The 26,326-nt window shown below is 34.2% G+C and overlaps 1 protein-coding gene and 1 pseudogene across 2 annotated transcripts; both read right to left on the reverse strand.

The window, feature by feature from the left end:
* Nucleotides 1-17,970: 17,970 nt before the first annotated feature.
* LOC148762361 (uncharacterized) lies at nt 17,971-20,682 on the reverse strand. The gene is made up of 5 exons (XM_088806336.1): nt 20,227-20,682; nt 19,917-20,082; nt 19,242-19,808; nt 18,531-18,683; nt 17,971-18,413 (listed from the first exon to the last, which is right to left on the reverse strand). Exons 1-5 carry the CDS (start codon nt 20,680-20,682, stop codon nt 17,971-17,973), a joined length of 1,785 nt encoding a protein of 594 aa, XP_088662462.1.
* A 2,094-nt stretch (nt 20,683-22,776) lies between these two features.
* LOC18598027 (putative CoA ligase CCL7) lies at nt 22,777-25,744 on the reverse strand (annotated as a pseudogene). The gene is made up of 6 exons (XR_016026413.1): nt 25,385-25,744; nt 24,178-24,367; nt 23,496-23,641; nt 23,334-23,401; nt 23,149-23,251; nt 22,777-23,060 (listed from the first exon to the last, which is right to left on the reverse strand). The product of XR_016026413.1 is annotated as a putative CoA ligase CCL7 (transcript).
* Between the last annotated feature and the right edge of the window lie 582 nt (nt 25,745-26,326).

Consider the following 26,326-nt stretch of genomic DNA (forward strand, 5'->3'; position numbering starts at 1 on the left):
GGGTACTCAATAATTGAAACCTGCCTCACATCTGTCATGGTGCCGATCGTCAACCATTGAAACTCCAAAATTTGCAGCAGCATGTTTTGCTCACTGCAAAAATAATAAATGTGATGAAATAAATTCATCTGTTTTACTCTTCAATCCTACAAATATCATGCATTAATCAATGAAGATCAATAACATGTAATATAATAGAACGTGTACCATCCCCTCCTATTTTAACTAATTGTAGGCAAAAAATATAAACTATACATCACTTTTGGCTTAATCAGCCTACAATATTTCATAGAATATTAATTTATATTGCACTCTCTCTCTCTCTCTCTATATATATATATATATATAGATAATCTTCAGACTTGTTTAAGAAGACTTAGATTAGGATTAACATCAAGTCATTTTTAAATCTTGAGGGATAATATCCACAAAGATATATACAAAGACCGTCGACCTTGGGTTTGACTAGATTCAAAGTTAATCAATGAGAATTCATTTAAAAGAAAACATTTTAGAAATAGGAAATTGATAAAAAAAAATTGGATTAAACAAGTTGAACGCTTAGTTTTCAAGTTTTGGTCCTTGAAAAAGATGATAGCTTCTCTGGTTTGATGACAATTAAACAATTATTTCTGAATTGTTGCAGTAAAAATACTCTAGCCTATAGTAGCACATACATCATTTCCCGAAAAGAAAAGCACAGAGGAAACTTTTTCACCATGTACTGTCAAAAAACTGTTTCCATCAGAAATCCACCCCCAAAGCACATAAGTCATGTCTAAATCTGAAATCTTGAACCCATTCCCTCCCCTCACCCTTCAAATCCATCTGATTTTACATACAGTCATAGTCAGATCAATAGTACATAACTTTTTCTTCTGTCTTATGTAGACACTAAAAAATTATAATAAAACTTTATTAAAAAAAAAGAGAAAATCAAAAAATCAAAAAACAAAAATAATAAATAAAAAATAATTAAAAATAAAAATAAAAATAGAAGAGAGAGAGGGGTACGACTGGCAGGGTGCAGACACACCCTGCCAAGCACCACCCTTTCTTTGTCAGACACGTGAAAAACTCGTGTCTAGCAAAATAATGAGAGCATGCCCCCTCCAGAGGTCAAGAACCGAGTATAAAGGGGAGGGGGGCACTGTAGCAAAAAGGGTAATCCAGAGCCAAAAATCTAAAAAACAAACAATTCAAAAATCCTAACTTTTCTAGCAACCGAGAGCAGCCACAATAACCAGAAAAAGCCAAGAACGAGCAATCGAAAAAACCTAAAAAGCCTCTAGCAATCGAATACCACAACAAAAAATTTTCTTTACTCTTCTAACAGCCAAGAAAACAACCACAATCCACAATAAAAAATATAGTACAAAAAAATATAATGAGAGGAGATGGGTAGTTTGATTGGAGAGTCTTTTGGTTTGATTATTTTAGGGGCAGATTCTGATTTTTGGGAGGTTTTTGGCTTAAGTAACCGGCCCCCAAAGATTGGGTTTTGTTGTCGCCTGTGATAGCAAAGAAAAGAGAGAGGAAAAGTTTTGGGTTAGTCACCGACGTAAGGAAGGGACTGAGAGAGGGAGACCCGATCATTTGGGTTGCCACCAATGATAGTAGAAGGGGAAAGAAGGTGTTGGGTCACCGATCGGCGGTAAGGTTAAGGAGTTTAGTTACCGTCGATCAGGTGAAAAAGAGCTTGGGGTTCGACGCCGACGAAGTGAGAGAGAAAAGGCTAGGGAGTTTAGTCGCCGCCGTTTGATGGTGCTGCCGACCATCACGGCACCAGATCCGACGAAAGGCGACCCACAGCTCCTGAAGGTTGTCGTCGGTGAGGGATTATTTTAGAGAGAGAAGAGAGAGTTCGGTGGGTAGAGAGAGAAGTTGAAGAGAGAAAATGGGAAGAAAGGAAGAAAATGAAGCTTAAAAAGCTAAGAGTTAGGGCATGTGAAACGGCGCAGTTTTGGGCACCAGGGGGCTGTTGAGTAGGGGACCAACACGATGCGTTTTGATAAGAGGCCACGCCGTCCTTAGGGAGGCAGTTTAGTTGGAGTAGGCCGGCATTTGGGCCGCTCCTAACCCGCCAAGGTAAATCCCTAACTCTTTTGAGAATCTGTTTGTTGGCCCATTTTACATTTTTTTTTTAGGAATATTAGGTAGAATTAACTATAAATTATTATAGTGTAAAATTTTATTTTTTGCCTTCTTTTCTTCATGGTATTTTAGACTTAGGAGATTAATAAAAATAGGAGAATGTAGAAATAATAAAGAATAAAAAATAAAAAAAATAATAAAATATTTTTAGAAAATGTTTAGTTATACAAAGAATTTAAGCTTAGGAAAATATATACTACAAATATAAAGAAAAATAAAAAAAAATAATAAAAATAATATAGAAATGAATGGAGTAAATGGTAGGCTAAAGATTTATATATAGATTAAATTAAGAAATTAGAAATTATTGGATTAAGTATTAAAGTAATAAAAAAGGTATGAGAATCAATCTTAGAAAATTAACTCCTAAAAAATAGAAAATAATAATAATAATTCATGACATTAACTATAAGTCTAATATACCGATGATGGGATGATCAGTCGAGATGCGAGAAGTCGCAATCTTGGGTCGATTTTTCCTAGGTTCGGAATCCGAATTAAGGCTCCACCAGTACGATGGGAGGGCTTCGATTTCAAGATCTCGAAATTTTTATGAAAAAAATAACAACATAAAATCATTCAAGAAATAATAAATAAATAAATAATAGATGAAAAAGAAGAATATAAAAAATAATAATAATAAGAAATAAAATAAAAGATATAATAATAAAAAATAATAAAGAATATAAAATATAAAATAATAAAAATAGTAAAAAAATGATGAGATTTTTGTTCACTAAAATAACATGGAATCATGAACAATTTATAAAGTATCCAATTATAAAAAAGGGAAATATAGGAGAAACTTAGGATAAGAAAAAAATATAATAATAATAAAAAATAATAAAATAAGAATAAATTTCAAAAAGCATATCATATGTTTCCATCGCATCATGCACATCATGGTATTATGATATTTTTGTTCTCGAGCATAAGTCTCGATGATGGGATTTTTCGAAGATCTTGTGAAGGCGGGTATTTCTCGAAAAGTTTTCTAAGTGAAAAGATGTCCCCGAGCCCCACAGTATGATGGGAGGGCTCGAAAAACATCTTTAATAAAAGGTTTTCGCTCGTATTAGGTTCATATTCACGAAAATATTATTTTTAAAGAAAAACGTACTATAACTCCGATGATGGGAATTATTTGTTAAATTTGCGAAGGCGAGTTTCTCGGATAATTTCTTAGGTGAGATAACACCCCGGATCCTACCAGTATGATGGGCGGATTCGGGAGAACGTCCTCGATAAAAAGTTATTCGTCCGACATATTTTTATCCCACGCCATGCATTTCATCTTGCCTCACATTTGCACTTCATTTTAGAATCAAATAAAATAATTTAATAAAATTGGAGATAAAATAAGTAAATTATAGCTAAGGAAATAAAATGAACTAAAAAAAATAAAACCTAATAGGATAATCTAAAAATGGTACCGTTCATGGAACGGGCGTTCCGGGGGCGCTAATCCTTCCCCGGGCGTAACCGTACTCCAGAACCTAGATCTCGAAAAATGTAGACCAGTTTAAGATTCTTTCGGCGGGCTTAAATCTAATTAAGACTCTGTCGATTAGAATCGAGTCAATAGGTGGCCAATCACACCTAGTAAAAAAGATTGGTGGCGACTCCTAGTTTTAGAGTTTTCATCGCGTCTAGCGATCGGGTTCCTGGACTCGCTTGTTAAGACAGTTGGCGACTCCACTGGGGACTGTCGAGAGTCGAACCATTAAATAATAATAGGTTATCCAAGGTTTTAAATAATTCAATGTTTTCTTAGTATTAATGACTTGCTCTGCATATTTTGTTTGATGCATTTTTTTATTTTGTATTTTATTGCTTTTAATAATTGTGGGTATTTAGGATAGAGGGATGTGAGATTATTGGTCCAAAATCGATGTCTTCCTTCACACACACAGCACATTTTGCATTCATGCATAAGCCCTCTACCCGGGTTATGTCCATATTTAAGAGGGAGTTTAGTAGCTACGCTCTCGTGAAGTGATAACCTCCGCACGGGCTAGTGAAGACTTCCACTCAGATTGAACCTAGTCCGTTCGAAGCTTGTAATGGGTGAGGACTGGGGTGCCTTACTAGTCCGCATGGATGACAATGAGGAATGATTTGGGAACCTTTAGCTCCGTTTGTAACCCAAACTTAGCATATAGAAAATTGCAAGTAACCTTCCTTTAGGTAGAGCCATTCAAACATACTGTGAATGAGGTAACCTTAAATAGGAACACATGAAGGAATACTTCTCAGTCTCTCTATTTTGACTTCTTGCATAACATTATGGAAATAAAAAAAAAAAGAGAAAAAAAGTAAGGAAAAGGAAACAAACAAAGTCTTTTCTTTTATTTCTTTTGTTCTTTAAAAATTATGAAAATGAATAAACAAATAAAAAAAGAATAAAGAATTAAGAACGATATTTCTGTTAATTGTTTTTTCTCGTAAAAATAAAAAAAGAGGAAAAAGAAATAAAAAAAAAGGAAAGACAAAGATCTTCCATTTAAATAGGAATGAAAAAAGAAATAAAAAGGGTTTTTCATTTTTTTCATTACGTTCAAAAAAAAAGAGAAAAAGGAAAAAAAGGATTTTAATTTTGAATAGATCTTCCACTTTTCATTTTTACATGATTTTTAAATGGTTTTTATTGTGCTCGCATTGCATGTACAGTGTTTAAATTTTCTTACATTTTGGGGGTACTCCATTGCATATTATTTCATCTATTCATCAAAGCATTATTGCATTTCATGCATTCATACACATGACGTTTTTGCATCCATATCCAGATATTTATCTTTTCTTTATTTCTAGCCATATTTATTCCCATAATAAAGAACCACACAGTTTTATTAGGTTTGAAGGAAATAGAATAAATCCACATTTATGGAAAACATCTAGAAAGGTTTCAGTCAAATTTCGAAACTCCTTTTCTAATTTATTTGAGTTAAAGGGGTTGAAGGATATGGAACATCAATTGGAAGCAAAGATAAGTGCATTAGAGCGCAACCAAGAAGAGTTCGAACATGATTTTCGAGAGATGAAAGGACAAATTGCTAAATTGATGGAAATGGTTGAACGTCTCAACAAAACCAATGAAATTCACCCTTAAGAATTCCAATCGTTTCAAGCTGAACCACATCTCAAGCAACCATTGAAGGAAGGCCAATTTGTCCTTTATATGACCAACATTTCACTCAGTGACCCAAGTCAAGATCTGGGTTTGGAAAAAGTTATGAAAGGGATGGACGAGTTGAATATGCAGATGGTTGAATTGAAGAGCTCAATATCCAAGATGGAGCCTCTAAGCTCTGCACCACCTTTAAACAGTGGTTTGCCACCGAGCACATACTTCCAACCTACCCCTTTTCGACCAACTTTTCAACCCATGACCATTGGTCTGCGTCCAAGTTTTCACCCTTGCCCAAACACCTTTCGACCACTTGTTCAACAACCTCCTCGAGCTTAATTGTTCACACCATCACCAACCACCCCTGCTCCTAGCCTAGGTGTCATCCAAAAACAATCCAAAAAGAAACTACATAAAAAGTTGGATCCCATTCCCATTTCTTATGGAGAAAATTTTCACCAATTGGTTCTGGATCATTTTGTTGCTGCTATGCCTATAGAACCCTTGAAACCTCCATATCCAAAGTGGTACAATCCAAATGCAAGATGCAATTATCATGGTGGAGTCATGGGACATTCCATTAAAGATTGTACTGCATTCAAGCATAAGGTGCAAACATTGATAGATGTAAAGTGGTTTGATCTAGCAAAGATGGCCGGGCAGCGTGATAAGGTGTCCAAATAGGTGTCTAAGTGGCAAAAATGGGCTTTATTAGGACTTTTTCTTTTTGAGTAAAGGTTTTTAGGTTTTAGGACATTGAATGTTTAGACATGGTTGTGCTTAATTTCTTTTGAAGTTTGTAAAAAATGGATTTATGATAGTGAACAATTATCAGAAAATGAATGTGTTCCTTGAATGATGTAAGAAAATTATCACAGTTTGGATCAAACGTATCAATGATTGACTTTTCAGATTCTATTTAAGCATATTCTGAATTTTGTTTCATTACAAAAAAAAAAAAACCACACAAAAAAAATGATGATTAATGGAAAAATAAATGTTTTACACAACTTAGATTTTGTTGTAATCTCATCATGCATAAAAAGTGCCCCGAATCATTCATCATCTATTGACTCATAAGTCATCTTGTCATGCATTTAAACATCCATTGATTTGGACACCCATGCATTTATCATTCATCCACCTTTTTATAAGTACTGTCATTTGACTTCGTTACATACAATGAAAAGAGAGGCAACAATGTCATTGGTTTCATGGAATAAAAGATCTTTTTCCAAGTTTTGTACAAAGAAGGAGTACATTTAGGAAGATCTCTAGTAAAGAAGAACTTATCACTCAATCTAATTTGTTTCCATTTTGTGAAAAGATAAAAGCTCGAGAAAGCCCTTTGGCTGTTTGTGTGATACGTGGACTCAAATTAGAATCATGAGAGATGAACAGTCAAAACGAATGGACGAGATTAAGAAATGTTAGGACAAGATAAAGGAACAGTTGGAAAGGTTAATGGAGATGATTACTAGTAAAGAGGAAAGGTCTTTCGAAGGATTATCAGGTTTGCAAAGATAGAGCCAATTGCAGATGAAAGGGCAAACTATGTCGTTTCCAAGGGTAAATTTCTTTGACCCAACTCCTATTCCTGACTTAGATAACCCTAGAAAGCAAGAAAAATTAAAAGTAGAATCTTCTGAGCTAAAGAAAAAATTACAAATGCAACAAAAGCATGACCTTTTGGATGAGTGCCTTAAAGCTATTGAAGGGATGGACATCTATGGTTCTATTGAGGCAATAGAATTGTGTTTGGTACCTGATGTGATCATCCCATCTAAGTTCAAAGTACCAGATTTTGAGAAATATGATGGAACCAAATGCCCAAAGGCCCATATTGTTATCTATTGTCAGAAAATGGTTGCACATGCACATGATGATAAACTCTTGATTCATTGTTTTCAAAATAGCCTAACAAAGTCTGTAGCTAAATGGTATGCTCAATTGGATATGAATCACATCAGTTCTTGGAAAGATCTTGCAAGAGCATTCGTAGTCCGATACAAACATGTTTTGGACATGGCCTCGGATAGGCTTTCTTTGCAAAACATGGAGAAGTGAGACACTGAGAGTTTTAAGGAATACGCTCAAAAATGGAGAGATGTTGTTGCACAGGTTCAACTACCTCTCACTGCAAAAGAAACAACAATGTTTTTATTGGTACTTTACCACCACCATACCATGATAGGCTAATCGAAAATGTTACTAGGAACTTCACTAACATAGTGATTTCAGGAGAGATGATTGAGAATGCAATTAAGAAGGGTAAAATCAAAGAGAATAGTGTTAGTAGCATGGAAAATTGTAATGCCTCAAAGAAAATGAGAGGGGAGGCACGAGTTATCACATGTGAAAAGCAACCATAGGGCATCAATCCATACCATCTTCATTCTGCATACCAACCTTCTTACCCCGCTCGGAATCATATTTCCCATAGCCTGTATCCTTATCAATCAATTTCGCAACCAATTTTTCATCTAAGAGCACCCACACCTCCATTTATGCCTCAATCATTGCCAAAACCCAACCTTCGCCAATTGCCCATGCCAATCTCAAAACTTTTGCCTATACTAATTGAGAATCAATACCTCAGTCTGGTGCCAATGAAGACAATTCCAAACCCATCGCCAAAGAATTATAACCCTAATGCTAAATGTGACTATCACATGGGGGCAATTGGACACTCAACAGAGAAATGTAAGCAATTAAAAGAGAAAATCGAAAATCTCATCAAGGATGGCAGTTTGACTCTTGAGCTTATAGAACGTTGGAAATCGGTTGTGCCATAGAGTGGGCTCTTGTTTGGAAGTTGAAAAAGCCTCATGTCTCAAGCAAATTACTTGTAGGAAAAATGGATGATTCAGAGTTCTTATTTTGTAGTTAGATGCATGGCATGAGTACGATTTTGTTAAGAGTTGTAATTGAAGCATTAATGTTTTTGTTGAATGAAAATTTTTGAAGTTTTATGATATGATATAATTGATTCAATAAAGGTTTGATAACATGTTTTCAAGATAAAAAAAAAATACTAAAAAAAACAACAACAACAAAAACAGAAAGAAAGAAAGAAGGGTCATAAATGAAAAAAGGTTTTAGGCAATAAAATGTGCACATGATCTCGAAAGACTTGATAGTTACTGTTTGGAACAAACTTGTCCTTGCAACATTTTCTAACCATTTCTTCAAACACTTTGGAGTCTAAGACCATTCAAATAAGGATATTCAAGAACTTGAGTCCAAAAGGAAACAAAGTTTTGAAGGTTTATTAACCTTATCATGTGATACCAAAAGACAATGATCTTTGTCTAGGCAATGACTAATGTTATAATTGATTGTTTTGTAAAATTTTTCTTTAAAAATCAAGCAAATCAGGCACTCTTGTAAAGACTCTGAATGTGGTAGGTTAATAAATGTCAAGACTATGCTAAAATCTCAAATATGCCAAAACCTCTCAAATTTCTTTCAACTATATGCCAAATGTCAACCTTTCAAAACCATCCTTGATCTTATTCTGGTACATGATGACCAAAAACAAGATTACCCAATACCTTTAAGACACTTTGGCTTTAAAAATAGTCTTTTTTCCCCTCTTATTTAGCAAAAGTGTTTCTTAAAAGAGTTGATCATGAGAAGGTGTTCTGATATTAGATCTTTGAAGGCTTCTAAGGAACCTTTATTATTAAGAGTGGTCTTTTGAGCCTTCATTTGAGTGGTTGATTAAGAAAGAAAACATTCTTGATGAATCTTTTCACTTTGGAAAGGTTGATCCAATCTTCAGTTGTGAAGTGAGAAAAAGAAAAAAAGAAAAACAGAAAGTGAGTGAATGGCGAGGAAAGTTGATAGTGACATTATGTCACGACCCGGAACTCCCATCGAGCCCGTGACAACAGTCGCAAAGCCTCGACATACATTATTCACCCCGAATGCCAATCGAAACCTCGCAAGGCTCTCGTATCAGCTTTCGCACTTCCCCGGTGAGCAATAGTTATTAAATCTCGCATTTGAAGAAATCAATAGTTGTTTCCAAATCAAAACAATAAAATATTATTTTTTGGCTCACAGGGGCATTTTCATCATTTTTCTTTGAAAATATCGAAACCCGCCAAAAACATGGTGTGTGGGCGAAAAAAACATGTTTCATAATTAAAAGTAAATTTAGATGTCTAAAATAATTATTTGAAATGAAATTATAATTGTTTGAATAAAATAATAATATTTAATAAAATATTCTATTTTTTAAATAAAAAACAATATTATAGAAAAATCCGTAATTTAATATCTGTAGTGTAAAAGCTAAATATATTCATACGTACTTTAAAGCAGATAACTGAAGTATAAAACTTCTTTTACAGTGACACGTGGACCCCAACTAACCAATAAGGTGCGAGTCTGTGAACCTACAATTTTGTCGATGCAAGGCTAATTAAAGTCCTTAATGGAATCGGCTATCTACCTGCTATCTTGAGCCTGAAATGTAGAGAATTGAGAGTGGTGAGATTATAAAATCCCATTGAGTAAACAGATACCATCTAAATCATATAAAGTCGAGTAAATGGAGACAATTAAGATATTTCATTTCAGTATGTTTTTCATAACATCAATAATCAATTTACTCAAATAATCAACTTGGCTTATGTATTTCACAAAACTTGGCTCCTGCCAAAATCATTCCAGAGGATGCCTTGGCTTAGGCATTTGACTGAGACCACCAAGACTGTTAAATGTCTTTACATCCGAAATTCTAGCCATGCCTTGGCGTTGGCTGAGTCTCACTCTCACGTAGTGGTCCACGTGAAGTGCACTCAAATCTTTACCTCCAAAGATACCCTCCACACAGCTCTCCGATCGAGGTAAGGTATATATGATTTTGTGCCCCCTCTCTTAGGCTGGTCCACAGAACCTCCACTGTAGGGATTATGAATTATTTTATCTACCACCTGATTTATAAAATCTTTTTCTGCATGACATGGCAATTTATCGCAACCTAGCCTTTCAAGGTTGAATACACAATACAAATAATTCTAACACCAAAATCAGTTTAGCCATTCATGATCATATATTGTCATAAGCCATTCAATTTAAAACCATAAATTTACAACACAAGTAGGTAGTCTCCAATTACTCTATTTTCAAAACCAGTATTCAATTTTCCAGAAAATTTATAAAATCATTTTATAAAAGCACAATTTCTCCTAAAACATAGCAATTTATCATTTAAACTCATTTTTCGTAAAATCATACAATTGTATAAAACTACTCTAAATAATTAAGACGATAATAAGTTCACACAAAGTTCTAGGAGTCGATGTACTCCTAACCCCAGTCTTCAAACATAATCTCTGTACTTTTACTAGTGTAATTTGCTCACCACCTATCCACAATATACAATACATAATTCACCACATTAATGCTTGACCATTATAAATCAATTCAGGCTCGGTGTATATGCATAATATGACATGCAACTTATCCGACTACCGCTTAAATGAGGTGCTGACCTAATTCGGCCTATTACCCGATTAAATTACTAATGCATCTAATTTAATCCCAAATTACTCCATTTCTTTTCTAATACCTCAATCCACCAAACATTATTCAAATAACACCAATTTCAGCATCAAAACCTTCCCATTTCTTCACGGAAAAATTCGGCCATTACAGTGCACTAACACCGTGATTTTTCCTACTTAATTTTCTCTCCATAATTCATTAATTTCTACACCAAAAACTATTATTTCTTAATCAAATCACCTAGAATAACATCTCATTCTTCCTCATTATTCACTTAGAGAATTTGGCTAAGGCTAGGTAATGGGAAAAATGAATGTTTTTCTACATATTTTGTTTACTAACATGCTAAACTAACACTAAACACTAACATATATCAAAATCAAATCAATCCAATAATTTTCTCTCTCTAGACCCATATGACCAGCCATGAAATCACCATGAAAACATGAAATTTAATCATGGAAAGTAAGGAGAAATGCTTGGGAATAAGAAAACTCAAACTTAATAGAAAAAATCTTACCTTTTTCACTTAATTTTCTTGAAAATTCACACTTTTTCTTTGATTTTCTCTCTCTAGGGTTTGGTTTTTGTTTTCTCTCTCTTCTTGCTGGTTTGACCGACCATGGGGTGGAAGATGGGCTGGTTTTTGTGCCTTTTAAAAAGGAAAAATAATAAATTAATAAAGACATGACACGTGGCATCATGTCATTGGCCCTTTTTTTTTTTAATTTTGACTTTTCATTTTAATTTTCCACCACACCTTTATTCCATCTTTATCCATTCCTACCATAATTAAATTCCACAAATTTGACAAGTGTTGGTATGGCAAAATTATCATTTTGCCCCTATACTCCAGAAATACCGAGAATTGAAAATTTTTCACTTCTAAACCTCAAATCATACTCCAATACTCAAATCATACTCCAATAAGTCAAATGGGGCCAAAAATCTTTTCTAAAATTCTCATTTTATCCCCAAGTGGCAAATGACCATTTTGCCCCTAGATAATGAAAATTTCGGTTTGACTCCAAATTGATCCTCAAACTCTGAATTACCATTTTCAGTCATCCATGGACTGTGAAGCTCTTAATTTCACCTTAAAATTCCTATTTGAACTAATTCGAGGTATAAATCGACTTACTTGTACTTCTAAGCACAATACCGATTTTTAAATATTCTTTCGGGACTGTTCAAATATACAATCACTCTATCAGTCTCAAACATGGTAGATAATTTAGGACTGGGCTTGACACATTATGCACTTGAAATACTTAAATGGTGTCAAAAGTGGAAAAATGAAGAAAAATCATCCTTTGATCTTAAATTATTCTTTTCTAGGGATTTGCTCTTCAATAGAAGTAACCATAGTTGAGAGGATAAATGGCCATGTTTCATTTTCCCTTCACAAATGAGAAATTATCCACTTGCTACCCCTTTGAGCCTATTACATTGTCTCTAAAATGCACCTCAACCAAGGATCACCTCCCACATTGGGGGGCAATATTGAAGACAATTTTTTGTCAAAATGATGGATGATAGAAGATTCATTTTAAGGGAAAAACGAACATCTATTATATTATGGGGAACATATGCGAAGTTGAGTTCTTGAAAGTTTCGAACTCAATCCATCAACATGAAGATTGAAAAAATGAATGAAGAAGAAAAAATGAAAATGAAAATTGAAAAATGAAAGGAAGAAAAAAGCATAGAAGAGAAACGGTGGAAAAAGTATACTTTGAGAAAGGACAAATGTCTTAAAAGAGTCCTTAGAGCAGTAATGAATAATCCTTAGTTTAATCACCTTTAAATACATGTTTTGGGCCTGTGTATCCATTTCTTTCAGAACCTTTAACCATAGCCTACATTACGTGCTTGAAGAAGTCCATTTTGATCAAGTGTGGATACTTAAATTGAAGAGCTATCTTAGAGAAAGAGACCATCACATGAAAGATGAAACCTTGACTTCTTTTCTTTGCTAAAATTACCTTCTTGAATCCCTTAAGTCATTTTGGACTAAATTTGAGTTTTTCAAGTGCATGATGGAACAATCAATCAAAATAATAAAAAAAAGAGCAATTGAGAAAGATGAAGCTCTAGGGTGAAAACCCGAACGGGTAGTCTAGAGCGAAGATGAAAAAAAAAAAGAAAGAAAAAAACAAGTGAGAAAAATGAAGCTTTAGGGGTGAAAACCTGAAAGGGAAACCTATAGCAAAGATGGGAATTTATGAAGCCACTCATGACTCCAACTAAGGTGATAACAAGAAGCATTAAAGATAGACCATTTCAAGGCAGTTGAATGCATTGGACACCTTCCTAAGGGTTTAAGACTCTTAAACACCCTTAAAGATTCAAGATCATTTGAAAAAGATCCATACTGAATTTTAAGCCTATCTCTGTTAAAATAGCCTTCTGCAATATTAAGCCTGTAATAGCTAGTCTTGACATTTATCATCTTGCCACACATCATGAGGCTTTCCATACTGAATTTTAAGCCTATCTTTGTCAAAATAGCCTTCTGCAATATTAAGCCTGTAATAGTTGGTCTTGACATTTATCATCTTGCCACACATCATGAGGCTTAGAGGGTGTCAAATTTGATTGTGATTTGAAAGGAATCTTTGTGCAAAATTTAATCCTAAATCACTATACATTTGTGAACTTAGACAAAGAAACTTCAATTTTTTTCTCCTCATGGAATGGTGAAAAATCTTTATTGTTGACCAAGACCTTGATGTGTTAAACCATCCAATCCATATGAAAAACTAGATTGTCATTTGGCTCATCTAAAATCATTTCAAACAGTAATCATCAATTTTCAAGAGATTTAAGTGTCACATATTGGAAAAATGTCAAATTGACTCAATTTTGTTCCAAACTTTAACTACCTTTAGTCATAAAAAATTGGTTTTGTGGGGCAATTTTATCAAAATTCAAGATGCTTTGAAAGTAATGGAGAATTCTTCATTTTTGTAAAATAACTTTTGTTATTGTAGTATGAAGATCAAAAGTTTTAAATGATGAGACAAACATTTTTTTGAATCTTTTCTCAATAATCAAGAGGTATGGAACTTTTGAAATCAAGTTTGAATTGATACACGATCTTATGGAGATATCCATTTTCGGGAAATAACTACAAGAATCGGGAATGATGTGACAAGACTAGCAAGAAAGTTCTTTTTTGATAAAGTGATTGGCAATTACACAAAAAGATCATAGAAGAGTGTGCAAAGATAGGAAGAATGGCTTTCAATAGAGGAAGACACTGAAATGAAATGATAAGATAAAGGTAACTTTTCCTCCTATCATGCAATCATGCATGCATGCATATGACCATGCAACAGTGAGGTTGGAAATTTTCTGTGCAATAGTCAATATTCACACATATTTTCTATGCATTGGGAAAGGAGAAAATCCATGCAACACAAAAAACTATGCAAAGACATCAAGCTTTGATTAATTTGAGAACCACTTTGAAACATTTCAGATAATTAGTGTCAAGATTTTTTAAAGTTACGTTGCCTCAGTTTTCGAGGAGCCACATTTCCTAAATCGTCAGGGTACATTCTGAAGACCTCCAAGCACATTATTCTCTTAAATCCTTCGGGTGCATCTTCTAAAACGTTCGGGTAATTAGTATCAAGATTTTTTAAAATTAGGTTGCCTTAATTTCAAGGAGCCACATTTCCTAAATCCTCCGAGTACATTCTGAAGACCTCCGGGCATATTATTCTCTTAAATCCTCCGGGTGCATCTTCTAAAACCTCCGAGTAATTAGTGTCAAGATTTTTTAAAGTTACGTTGCCTCAGTTTTCGAGGAGCCACATTTCCTAAATCTTCTAGATACATTCTGAAGACCTCCGGGCACATTATTCTCTTATAACCTCTAGGTACATTTCTTAAAGTCTTCGGGTACATTTTCAAAACCTCCGGGCACATTTTTCTCTCAAAACCTCCGAGTAATTAGTTTCAAGATTTTTAAAGTTACGTTACCTCAGCTTTGAAGAGTCTCATTTAAACGATCCAAAAAAAACCAAAAAAAAGGAAAAAAAAAAGCTTTGGTAAGAGAATTAAGGAATTTAGTTAAAAACAGTATCTACGTCTTTGCACTATTTCAGATTTTTGAAATGCGCAAAGAGGGTCAGTTGTAGACACTAAAAAATTATAATAAAACTTTATTAAAAAAAAGAAAAAATAAAAAAATCATAAAACAAAAATGAATTAAAAATAATAATAAAAATAGAAGAGAGAAAAAGGGGTACGACTAACAGGGTGCGGACACACCCTGCCAAGCACCACCCTTTCTTTGCCAGACACGTGAAAAACTCTAGTCTAGCAAAATAGTGGGAGCGTGCCCCCTCCAGAGGCCAAGAACCTAGTATAAAAGGGAGGGGGCACTGTAGCAAAAAGGGGAATCCATAGCCAAAAATCCAAAAAACAAACAATTCAAAAATCCTAGCTTTTCTAGCAACGAGAGCAGCCACAATAACCAGAAAAAAGCCAAGAACGAGCAATCGAAAAAACCTAAAAAGCCTCTAGCAATCGAATACCACAACAAAAAATTTTCTCTACTCTTCTAACAACCAAGAAAACAACCACAATCCACAATAAAAAATATAGTACAAAAAAAATATAATGAGAGGAGGTGGGTAGTTTGATTGAAAAGTCTTTTAGTTTGATTATTTTGGGGGCAGATTCTGATTTTTGGGAGGTTTTTGGCTTGAGTAACCGGCCCCCAAAGGTTGGGTTTTGTTGTCGTCGGTGATAGCAAAGTGAAGAGAGAGGAAAAATTTTGGGTTAGCCGTCTGCGAAAAGAAGGGACTGAGAGAGGGAGACCCGATCATTTGGGTTACCACCGGTGATAGCAGAAGGGGAAAGAGGGTGTTGGGTCACCGATCGGCGGTAAGGTTAGGGAATTTAGTTGTCGTCGATCAGGTGGAAAAGAGCCTGGGGTTCGACGTCGGCGAAATGAGAGAGAAAAGGCTAGGGAGTTTAGTCGCCGTCGTTTGATGGTGCTGCCAACCATCGCGGCACCAGATTCGACAAAAGGCTGCCCGCTGCTCCTGAAGGTCGTCATCAGTAAGGGATTATTTTAGAGAGAGAAGAGAGAGTTCGGTGGGTAGAGAGTGAAGTTGAAGAGAGAAAATGGGAAGAAAGGAAGAAAATGAAGCTTGAATAGCTAAGAACTGGGGCATGTGAAACGGCGCCGTTTTGGGCACCAGGGGGCTGTTGAGTAGGAGACCAACACGGTGCGTTTTGATAAGAGGCCACGCGGTCCTTTAAGAGGAGTTTAGTTGGAGCAGGCCGACATTTGGGCCGCTCCTAGCCCGCCAAGGTAAATCCCTGACTCTTTTGAGAATCTGTTTGTTGTCCCATTTTATATATTTTTTTTAGGAATATTAGGTAGAATTAACTATAAATTATTATAGCATAAAATTTTATTTTTTTTTCTTCTTTTCTTCATGGTATTTTAGACTTAGGAGATTAATAAAAATATGAGAATATAGAAATAATAAAGAATAAAAAAATAAAATATTTTTAGAAAATGTTTAGTTATACAAAGAATTTAAGCTTAGGAAAATATTTACTACAAATATAAAGAAAAATAAAATAATAATAATAATAATAAAAATAATATATAAATGAATGGAGTAAATGGTAGGCTAAAGATTTATATTTAGATTAAATTAAGAAATTGGAAATTATTGGATTAAGTATTAAAGTAATAAAAAAGGTATGAGAATCAATCTTAGAAAATTAACTCCTAAAAAATAAAAAATAATAATAATAATAATTCATGACATTAACTATAAGTCTAATATACCGATGATGGGATGTTCGATCGAGATGCGAGAAGTCGTAATCCCGGGTTGATTTTCCCTAGGTTCGGAATCCGAATTAAGGCTCTACCAGTACAATGGGAGGACTTCGATTTCGAGATCTCAAAATTTTTATGAAAAAAAAATAACAACATAAAATCATTCAAGAAATAATAAATAAATAAATAATAGATGAAAAAAAAGAATATAAAAAATAATAATAATAAGAAATAAAGTAAAGGATAAAATAATAAAAAATAATAAAAAATATAAAATATAAAATAATAAAAATAGTAAAAAAATGATGAGATTTTTGTTCCCTAAAATAACATGGAATCATGGACAATTTATAAAGTATCCAAATATTAAAAAGGGAAATATAGGAGAAACTTCGGATAAGCAAAAAAAATATAATAATAATAAAATATAATAAAATAAGAATAAATTTCAAAAAGCATATCATATGTCTCCATTGCATCATGCACATCATGGTATTATGATATTTCTATTCACGAGTATAAGTCCCGATGATGGGATCTTCCGAGGATCTTGCGAAAGCGGGTATTTCTCGAAAAGTTCCCTAGGTGAAAAGATGTTCCCGGGTCCCACCAGTATGATGAGAGGGCTCGAGAAACATCTTTAGTAAAAGGTTTTCGCTCGTATTAGGTTCATATTCATGAAAACATTATTTTTAAAGAAAAACGTACGATAACTCCAATGATGGGAATTATTCGTTGAATTTGCGAAGGGGAGTTTCTCAAATAATTCCCTAGGTGAGAGAACACCTCGGATCCCGCCAGTATGATGGGCGGATTCGGGAGAAAGTCCTCGATAAAACGTTATTCGTTCGACATATTTTTATCCGACGCCATGCATTTCATCTTGCCTCACACGTGCATTTCACTTTATAATCAAATAATATAATTTAATAAAATTGGAGATAAAATAAGTAAATAATAGCTAAGGAAATAAAATGAACTAAAAAAATAAAGCCTAATAGGATAATCTAAAAATGATACTGTTCATGGAACGGGCGTTCCGAAGATGTTAATCCTTCCTCGGGCGTAATCGTACTCTCGAACCTAGATCTCGAAAAATGTACACCAGTTTAAGATTCTTTCGGGGCGCTTAAATCTAATTAAGACTTTGTCGATTAGAATCGAGTCAATAGGTGGCCAATCACACCTAGTAAAAAAGATTGGTGGCGACTCCTAGTTTTAGAGTTTTCATCGCGTCTGAAGGTCGGGTTCCTGGGCCCGCACGTTACAACACCTTGTTTTCATCAAAAATAAAAGCTGCTACAACTACTAGTGCAAATTAGCTGCTTAATTTCCTCAAGCCCGTAATCTAATGGTACTATTTCACCCCACAATCCATTTGACGAATTTTCAGACCATCCATTAGCACAACCTCCATTTGATGCCATGAGCGTTTGGCTCTCATCAGCTTCATTGTAGAACTCCATTTTTCCACTAGTCTTGCTTTGTATTTGTTAATTGAGCCATCATGATTTAACGTGTCTCTGAAAACCCATCTAACTCTAATTACATTCTGTTCACTTGGTCTGTCAACTAACTCCCAAGTTTCATTCTTCAAAATCATGTCCGTTTCTGAATCCATGGCTTTTCTCCAATTCTCATCAGTTTGAGCTTTTGCAAAACTAACAGGATTAGTACAAGCTAAATTACATATTTCATAGATGTCTGCAAGTGACCTAGTCCCTCTTACAGCTAAACTTTCATCCACCAAGTCAAGTGATTCATCATCACCTCCTTGCTCCTGCTCATCTTCACCAGTAACTATAACACCAAAGTCCTGCATAATTTTGCTATCCCAATTCCACTTTTGCCCTTCATCAAACTATACATCTTTGCTAATGAAAATCCTTTTTGACTTCACATCATGCAGTCTATAACCTTTTGACAAGTCACTGTAGCCAATGAAAATAGCTAGAATAGACTTAGGATCAAGCTTTGATCTCTTTTCATCTAGTACTTTGACATAGCAAACAAAAGCAAAAACCCTCATATGTGAAACATTAGGCTTCTGTTCATACCACAATTCATAAGCTGTTACATTAGGAAGTACTCTTAAATAAGTCAAATTCAAAATATAATTTGTTGTATTCACAGCTTCTGCCCAAAACACTTTAGGCATATCTTTCTAAAACATTAAACATCTAGCTATTTCCATTAGGGTTTTATTCTTCCTCTTTACAACCCCATTCTAATGAGGATTATAAGCTACAGTCAGCTGATGTTTCACTCTCAGCTTAACCAATAAGTTTTCAAACTCAAAAGCTATATACTCAAAACCATTGTCAATTCTAAGTATCTTAATCCTTTTCTTAGAAAAGTTTTCTACCTGAGCCTTAAACTTCAGAAACTTACTCAGTACTTCTGACTTCATTTTCAAAAAATAAACCCAACTAAACTTAGTCAGATCATCTATAAACACTATATAGTATTTGCTATGACTCAGAGAAGGTGTTCTCATTGGACCACACAAGTCTGTATGTACCAATTCAAGTTTTTGTTTTGCAAACCAGCTTCTACGCTTAGGATAAGATCCCCTGCTTTGCTTTCCAAGCTAACAAATCTAACACAACGTCTTTATTTTGCCAAAACCAGGAAAGCCTTCAACTAATTTATCATCAGCCAACAACATGAGTGACTTATAGTTAACGTGACCTAACCTTTTGTGCCACAATTCAGCAGCATTATCCTCACTTACAAAATTAGAATGCTCAACATTCATCAGATTTAGAGGATAACAATTATTTTTCATTTTGACAATTAATAATTCATCACTAGATGGATCAAAAATAGTGCATACATCATCTTTGAAAAACAATGCATAATGTTTATTTGCTAATTGACCAACACTAAGCAAATTCTGATCTGATTCAGGAACCAAATAAACATCAGTGATGTATTTTATACCTAAGAGTGTCTCAACAACAACAGCTCCTCTCCCAAGTATTTTTAGGAATACTCCATTCCCAATCTTGATCTGTGCTGAAAAACTTCTATCAATTTTTGAAAACAGTTCCTCATTGCTAGTGAGATGATGTGAACATCCACTGTCCAATAACCAAACACTCTTCTTAGTTGACTCAGCTTCTAAGTTAGCCATGAACAACACTTCATCAGTTTCCTCAGTCTGCTCAACCACTACTATTTTTTCTTCACTGCCTTTCTTGAATTTACAAACCTTTTGAACATGACCAAGCTGATCACATAATATGCACTTCACATTAGGCCTAAACTAGTAGTATTTAGGAGTGTGATTGGTTTTCTTACAATGAGTACATGGAGAGAACTTCTCTTGCTTCTTTCCTTGCTTTCCTTCACCAGAATTGCTTTGTTTGCCTTTGAGCTTCTTTGCACTCTCCTCTTTCACCCTTAAGCCTTTGGTCTTTGCAACCATAGCATTTTCAAGGGTTTCATTATTCCAAAGTGCTCTTCTCTACTCTAAAACAAGTAAAGCACTTAACAGTTCATTAACAGTGATCTTGGTTAAATCCTTGGAGTCTTCCAAATATGATATTTTGGCTTCAAATCTATCTGGAATACTCGCAAGGATCTTATTCACAATTCTTTTATCACTGACCTCCTCTCCCAACCACCTAAGCTGATTCACAAGATTAATCAGCTTATCAGTATACTCCTGAATATTCTCATCCTCATTCATCTTCATTAACTCAAATTGCTTGAAAATATTCAACACATGCATAGCTCTAGTTTTGTCACTACCTTGATATTCCTCTTTCAAACTATCCCACACTAGCTTTGGATCTTCATAATTCATGATCTTCGCAAAGATTGTTTCTGAAGCTACTGATTGAAAGCAGATAAGAGCCTTATATCTCTTACCAACCTCTTCACTGTGCTGTTTGATTTGAGCCAAGGTCGAATTGGCATGTCGTTGTACCGAAATCTCGCCTGTCTCAACCATGTTCCAAAGATCGAAAGCTTTAGGATACAATCTCATTTTAACTGCCCAAAAAGGATAGTTAATTCCAAAGAAAATCGGTGGAGCTGTAGCACAAAAGCCTGCAGTAGCCATCTTTGATGCTTGGAAGAAACAATTTCATCAACAAAGAGCAAAATCACAGGTCCCTCAAGATTAAAAGCTCTGATATCATGTAGAGAAATGGAGGATAAACAAAGCAAGAAAAACTAGAAGAATGGAGAACAGAGAAAATGAAGAAAATGAGAAAATTTTAATATTGACTTGTTCAACAACTTTTCATTTCCAACTCAATATTTATACAAGTATTTTCAATTCAAAACGAACTATCCTCAGCTTAGATGTAGCCTCGGGAACTACATGTAACAAACTCAACTGGAATGAAGAAAACTAACTGACCTAGACAACGGTCACAACAAAAAATCAAAGAAGATGAATAAAACGACGAGTTTACTAGTCATTTAGAACCAAGAAACTAAAACAACAAAGACTCAAGTCGTATAGAAACTAAAGAAAAAGAAACCTTAACATAAAACGACTTCACCTCATGCGTTTCACAACTCTTGGTTTAATAATTGTGAAATGATGACGTTTTGGCTTCCTACTTAAACTCCTTTAACTAGCCATTGCTTCCTTCTTAGCTCGCAGTTGCTTTGACTTGCTTCAACCAGTTTCAAATCATTCTTTCAACACTCACCAACACTTCCAAGTAACTTCTTTTCCCACGTTAAGAACCGTCCTTTGCTAGTATGTCCTCCTTTGCGTTACTGGTTTGCACTTGCGTCACTTTATTCACTCCTACAATATGTTTCTTTCATAAGGCAATCCTTGGATGAAACCTTGCAACATTTGCCTCTTATTTAAAATCAAGTAGTCACTCACCATTGAGTCTTTGTGCTTCTATAAAAGTGCTGAATTGAATAAATCCAAAGCATCTCCTTCGAACCAAACTCTTCTTAGGAATAAAGATATCCAATACATTGCCAAACCAAGCCCCAATATCACTCAACCAATATTTATGAACTCTCACAAGGATATTGTTAACAAAGACCATATGGATTTTGTTAAGAATTGGATTTCTTTGTTGATTCGCCACATTTGCCTGTCCCTTGTAGCCACATTTTGCCTTTAGCCAATGCTATATGAAAAAAATATTAAAGAGGACAAAAAAGTACAACAATTGTTAGTGGTGAAAAATGGCCATTACACTATGTGGAAGCAAATTAAGGAATAGAGCTATACATTTTAAGCAAGGTTTCCAAATAACATGCATTTGCTTCCTAATCTTGAGGTTTTAGTTAAATAAACAAATCATTCTACCTCGAGAAATTTCTCAAGCCATTATAACAAAGAATACGTAGAAACAAATCAAGTAATATAGTTATATTAAGCAAGAATTTCAAACTAACATTAATATAAAAAGTTTTCAAAATTTTGAAGTAAATCACTTTTAATACGTTTAAAGTTGACACTTTAATATGGAGAACATATAACTCTATTATAACTTTACATTAATGCATGTGCCAGTTTATTCTTATCTTTTTAGCCTTACATTTATTCACATGCTATGAACACATGATGACATATAGACTTAACTTCAAGCATGTGATAGGAATTTAAAATTAGGCCTAATCACTTATGATCGATGGTTAAGATAGTTTTTGATTTGGTACTTTTTCATTTTTTGTAAATAGCTTAGTGCATTCATTTTCTTGTGATACATAAAACCTAGGCAGATAGATTGTGCCCCAAACCCTAGGCTAAGGCTAAGGGCTCATATGTGCTGTACCTCTTTTCACCTTGCTAAACATGGGATTTAGCACATTCTAGATAAGGTTAACGAAAAGATTATTAATACTCCACTTCAAAACTTTTTATCATAAATGTCAGGGAACTAACTGAATAAATTAGAACTTGTTGCTTCATTTGTTACCTTAAGTTTCACGTTATTCCTCCTTCCCCATTTATCTTTCCATAAACAATTATCGGTATCAAGGCTTTTTAAAATTACTCGCTATTCCTCTTTATCTCCTCTATTCTTCGTCTTGTTACTATAGGTACATGACATTATCTCCTCTATCCTTAGAGAGGGAATCCCCACAAATTTTTTATTTTTTCGTCCCCTTTCAAAACTTTCCTAGCTTTGGGTTAAAGTTTAAGGAACATCCGAGAAAGTAAAATTACTTATAATTGAATAAATATATAGTTGGTTGCTATTTGCTAACTATTTGGATTAAATATTACATGCACACCTAAGAATATTACAGTGGTATAACAACTCACAAACCGAGAATTCACAAAACATTAGTAATGAACTTCAACCCTTAAATTTTCTCGAAGGAAAAAGAGAAATTGGTATCCTATATCTTGGATCGAACTTTCTGTATGAGCTCTCTCCTCAATATCTTTCCCGAGGCTGACCTTGGGACACTATTGAGAAAAGTGACTCTTCTCAATCTTTTGTAAGGTGCAACCTGTGGGAATCAAAGACTTATAATATGTCAGAGTAGAAAAACTTATGAGCCCAAACAGTGTGAGACCTAAAGAGCAGGATCTCATTACCTTTTCTGCAATGAAAATTTTAACATCATCTTCATTTAGTGAGCTGTTGGGAGCGCGAACAAAATATGCCATCGGAACCTCTCCAGCTTTAACATCAGGAAATCTAAAAAAGAGGGAGACAATTAGTAATCTAATTCCCATGTTGTTGTTGGCAAAGAAACATATCCAATTTCCAGGCTACTTACGGAATGACGACAACATCCACAATTTCAGGATGAGAAAGCAGCAATCCTTCTAGCTCTGCTGGTGCGACCTGACAAACAGCCGTATGAATAGATAAAATAAGTTCATTTAGAAGAAGTAGAGAACAGAAACATGACTACATTTGACAATGTCTGGAATATTACCTGAAAACCGTTACATTTTATAAGCTCCTTTATCCTGTCTACAACAAATAATTGTCCTTGTTCATCAAAATATCCAAGATCCCCAGTACGCAGCCATCCTTTTTCATCCATAGCTAGCTTTGTAGCCTCTGGATTGTTAAAATAGCCTGAAAAAAAAAATCATAAATCATAACTATAAAAGGAAAATCCAGTCATGATTTTGTAGCCCAACAGGTTCGACAACTATATCAATCATTCTCTCTCCCCTTTTGTTTTTCAAATGGTGAGTTGGGTTGTGAATTATTACTCTAAAACGACATTCATTTTGTGGGAACACCCGTATCAGGTTAGTAGTAATATAGACTGAGTGATTTGCAATCATGGTTATCATGAATTTGCAATCATGGTTTGTAGCGTTTGTGGGATAATATATTAATATTTTTTAATTTATATAGTCAACAAATTTAAGGTTATTAGATAAAAGGACAAACATGCAGGTCTCGTAAATTGTAAGCAAAGAAATTCATATAGATCATTCGCACAGACATTGGCATTCGGCCCCATGACTACTTGATCATTCTCCCATACAAGACTAGAGACCTCTAAATAAGAAGAATTTGTTATAAGGGCAACAAATTGAGTCCTTTCTTAAAGTTTATGGCAAACCAAAGACAGGATTATACACCTAATAAAGCTCATGTACCTTGCATGATAGTCGGTCCTCGAATCCATATTTCTCCTATCTGATGTGGTGGGAGGGGTTTCATTGTATTGACACTAACAATTTTGGATTCTATTACAGGCATGAGTGTTCCAGTTGAACCCGAAAAACGACGCCCTTCCTTAGGATTCTCCAATGAAATTTTTCCGCAAGCTTCTGTCATACCATATCCCTGCACGATGTTATGTTATTTCGGATCATGATGCATAGGTACTTTGTTTTACAACAACCCACTTTGATCATAAAATAATGCAAATGTTACGAGATGTCAATGCAAATTTGTAAGAGGAACAAGCCTATTAGCTAGAACGAATTGGACCCAAATTTTTTTAAAGTTAATTATACATGAAATGTATAGTATTAAATAATTTAAGGTTTATCAATATTTCCCTTTCAATTCACTACATCCCATCCCAAGAGGCAATAGCTAAAAGCAGAGTGAGGTGTACGCAACTGTTTGGCCCATCTGTTCTATCTCTTCATAATATGTCTATTTTTTATTTACCGTCCACTTCCTTTTTCCTGTTGCTTTGCTACTTCATAAGATATTTTCAACTATGTAAGTTTTTCCTTTTAAAATTGTTTTTCTGCTTTTCCCTTATTGCTTTTATGTTGCTTTTCTATTCCTTTACGTCCTTAACCTCTTCAACATTTTTTACAGAGATCTCAATTTTCCAAAAAATTCCTTACAAACTTGAAAATAAAAATTAACCAAACAAAAGTCATAACATGTACAAGAGGTTAACGCAACTTTAAAAAATAAAATAAAATAAAATAAAATCCCTTATTAAGTATTTTTTTTATTGATTTCCTACTTTTCTTTTGCTTGGCTGTTGCTTTCTATCTACACTAATATTTTAGCCTTTTTAAGTTTTTCTTTCGATTAATTCTTAAGATTTTTAATAGTTTTACTTTTACGTTTGTTCAATTTTATATTTTGTTTTTTAAAGTTATGTTGAAAGACCTTTTGCCACGTTTCATCCGATTTTATTTTATTTTTTAAAGTTACATTAATAGTTGAAAAAACATATAACCGTGTTAGTTGAATTTAACTCTACTGCTTATTAACTATTTACCATCTCGTAAAAGAGAAAAGGCTAGTGACAAAAAAATAAAGAGGAGGCACGGGAGCGGGCACAGTAAAGGGGCAGATGATTTGTATCCATCTGTCAGGTGTCAAAACAAGTACCTGAAAAATCTCAACGTGGGCCAAATTCTTGGCACATGTCTCTATTAAGTGAGGAATGCGTAAGCCAGACTTGAGACTTGAGCTTTGAGTTGGAGAAAAGTTAAGGTTTCATTTCGATTAGAAGAATCGACGAGAGCGGTTTCGTGAGGAATGGAGGAAGTGGATTCGAATATGAAGGAGGTGAGGGAGAGTTTGGTAGCTTGATAGGGGGCCTTGGGGAAGTGTATGTTTGGGTTATTGGATTGAATGATTTCGCCATGGCGAGGGTTTGTTTGCAGGAGATAGGATTTGCGCTTTGAGATGCTTGTTTCTTGGATGACTTGAATGAAGTTTGTGAAAGTACAAATAAATAGTTGTAAAGTGGGGTTTCAACCACTTGCCAAAAGTAACTGAACAGATTTAGTAAGTTTGATTTCTTTTTTCTGAGATTGTATCGTTCTTTGGTACAGAATTAGATATCTAAATGCATACGCTACACAACTTGTCGCTTGTTGATTGGTGGTGGCGGCTGGTCATTAGGCTTTCCCGTTTTCATCTTCCGAACATGCAAATTTTTGGATAAAATACTTATTTTTTAATTTTTAAGCATAATTTTATATAAATTTATTAATATTAGAAATAGATAGCCCACTTTAAAAGTGTAAATATCATTAACAAAAAATAAAAAAAATTTAAATTGTATTTTTTTATTAATTTAAAATATTGTTATTATATATTTTTTAAAAAAATATTTAAAAAAAAATTCAAGCAACACCAACTTCTCCAAGGGAGGGGAGCATCGATTGGTACTCCCCATCTTATATTTTTTTTGTAAAAAAAATTATATAATAATAATTTTTAAAATTAATAAAAAATAAAATTATTTTTTAAATATTATCATATCATCAAATTAACGAAAATATTAATATTAACAACGATTGAATTTATGTATTTAGTAAAAGA

Source organism: Theobroma cacao, chromosome 5 (assembly GCF_053813885.1).
Source record: "Theobroma cacao isolate CCN51 chromosome 5, ASM5381388v1, whole genome shotgun sequence".
Classification (NCBI taxonomy): Eukaryota; Viridiplantae; Streptophyta; class Magnoliopsida; order Malvales; family Malvaceae; genus Theobroma; species Theobroma cacao.

Bases quoted from the DNA above. Each gene is read 5' to 3' on its own strand.
- LOC148762361 (XM_088806336.1), bottom strand. From the start codon at position 20,682: ATGGCTACTGCAGGCTTTTGTGCTACAGCTCCACCGATTTTCTTTGGA. The intron at 20,083-20,226 runs GTCAGTGATAAA...GTTTTAGAGTAG, and splicing joins TTAGGTGGTTGGGAGAGGAG to AGAAGAGCACTTTGGAATAA. The intron at 18,414-18,530 runs GTTATAGACTGC...TTGGTGTTATAG, and splicing joins CTACAGTGACTTGTCAAAAG to TTACTGGTGAAGATGAGCAG.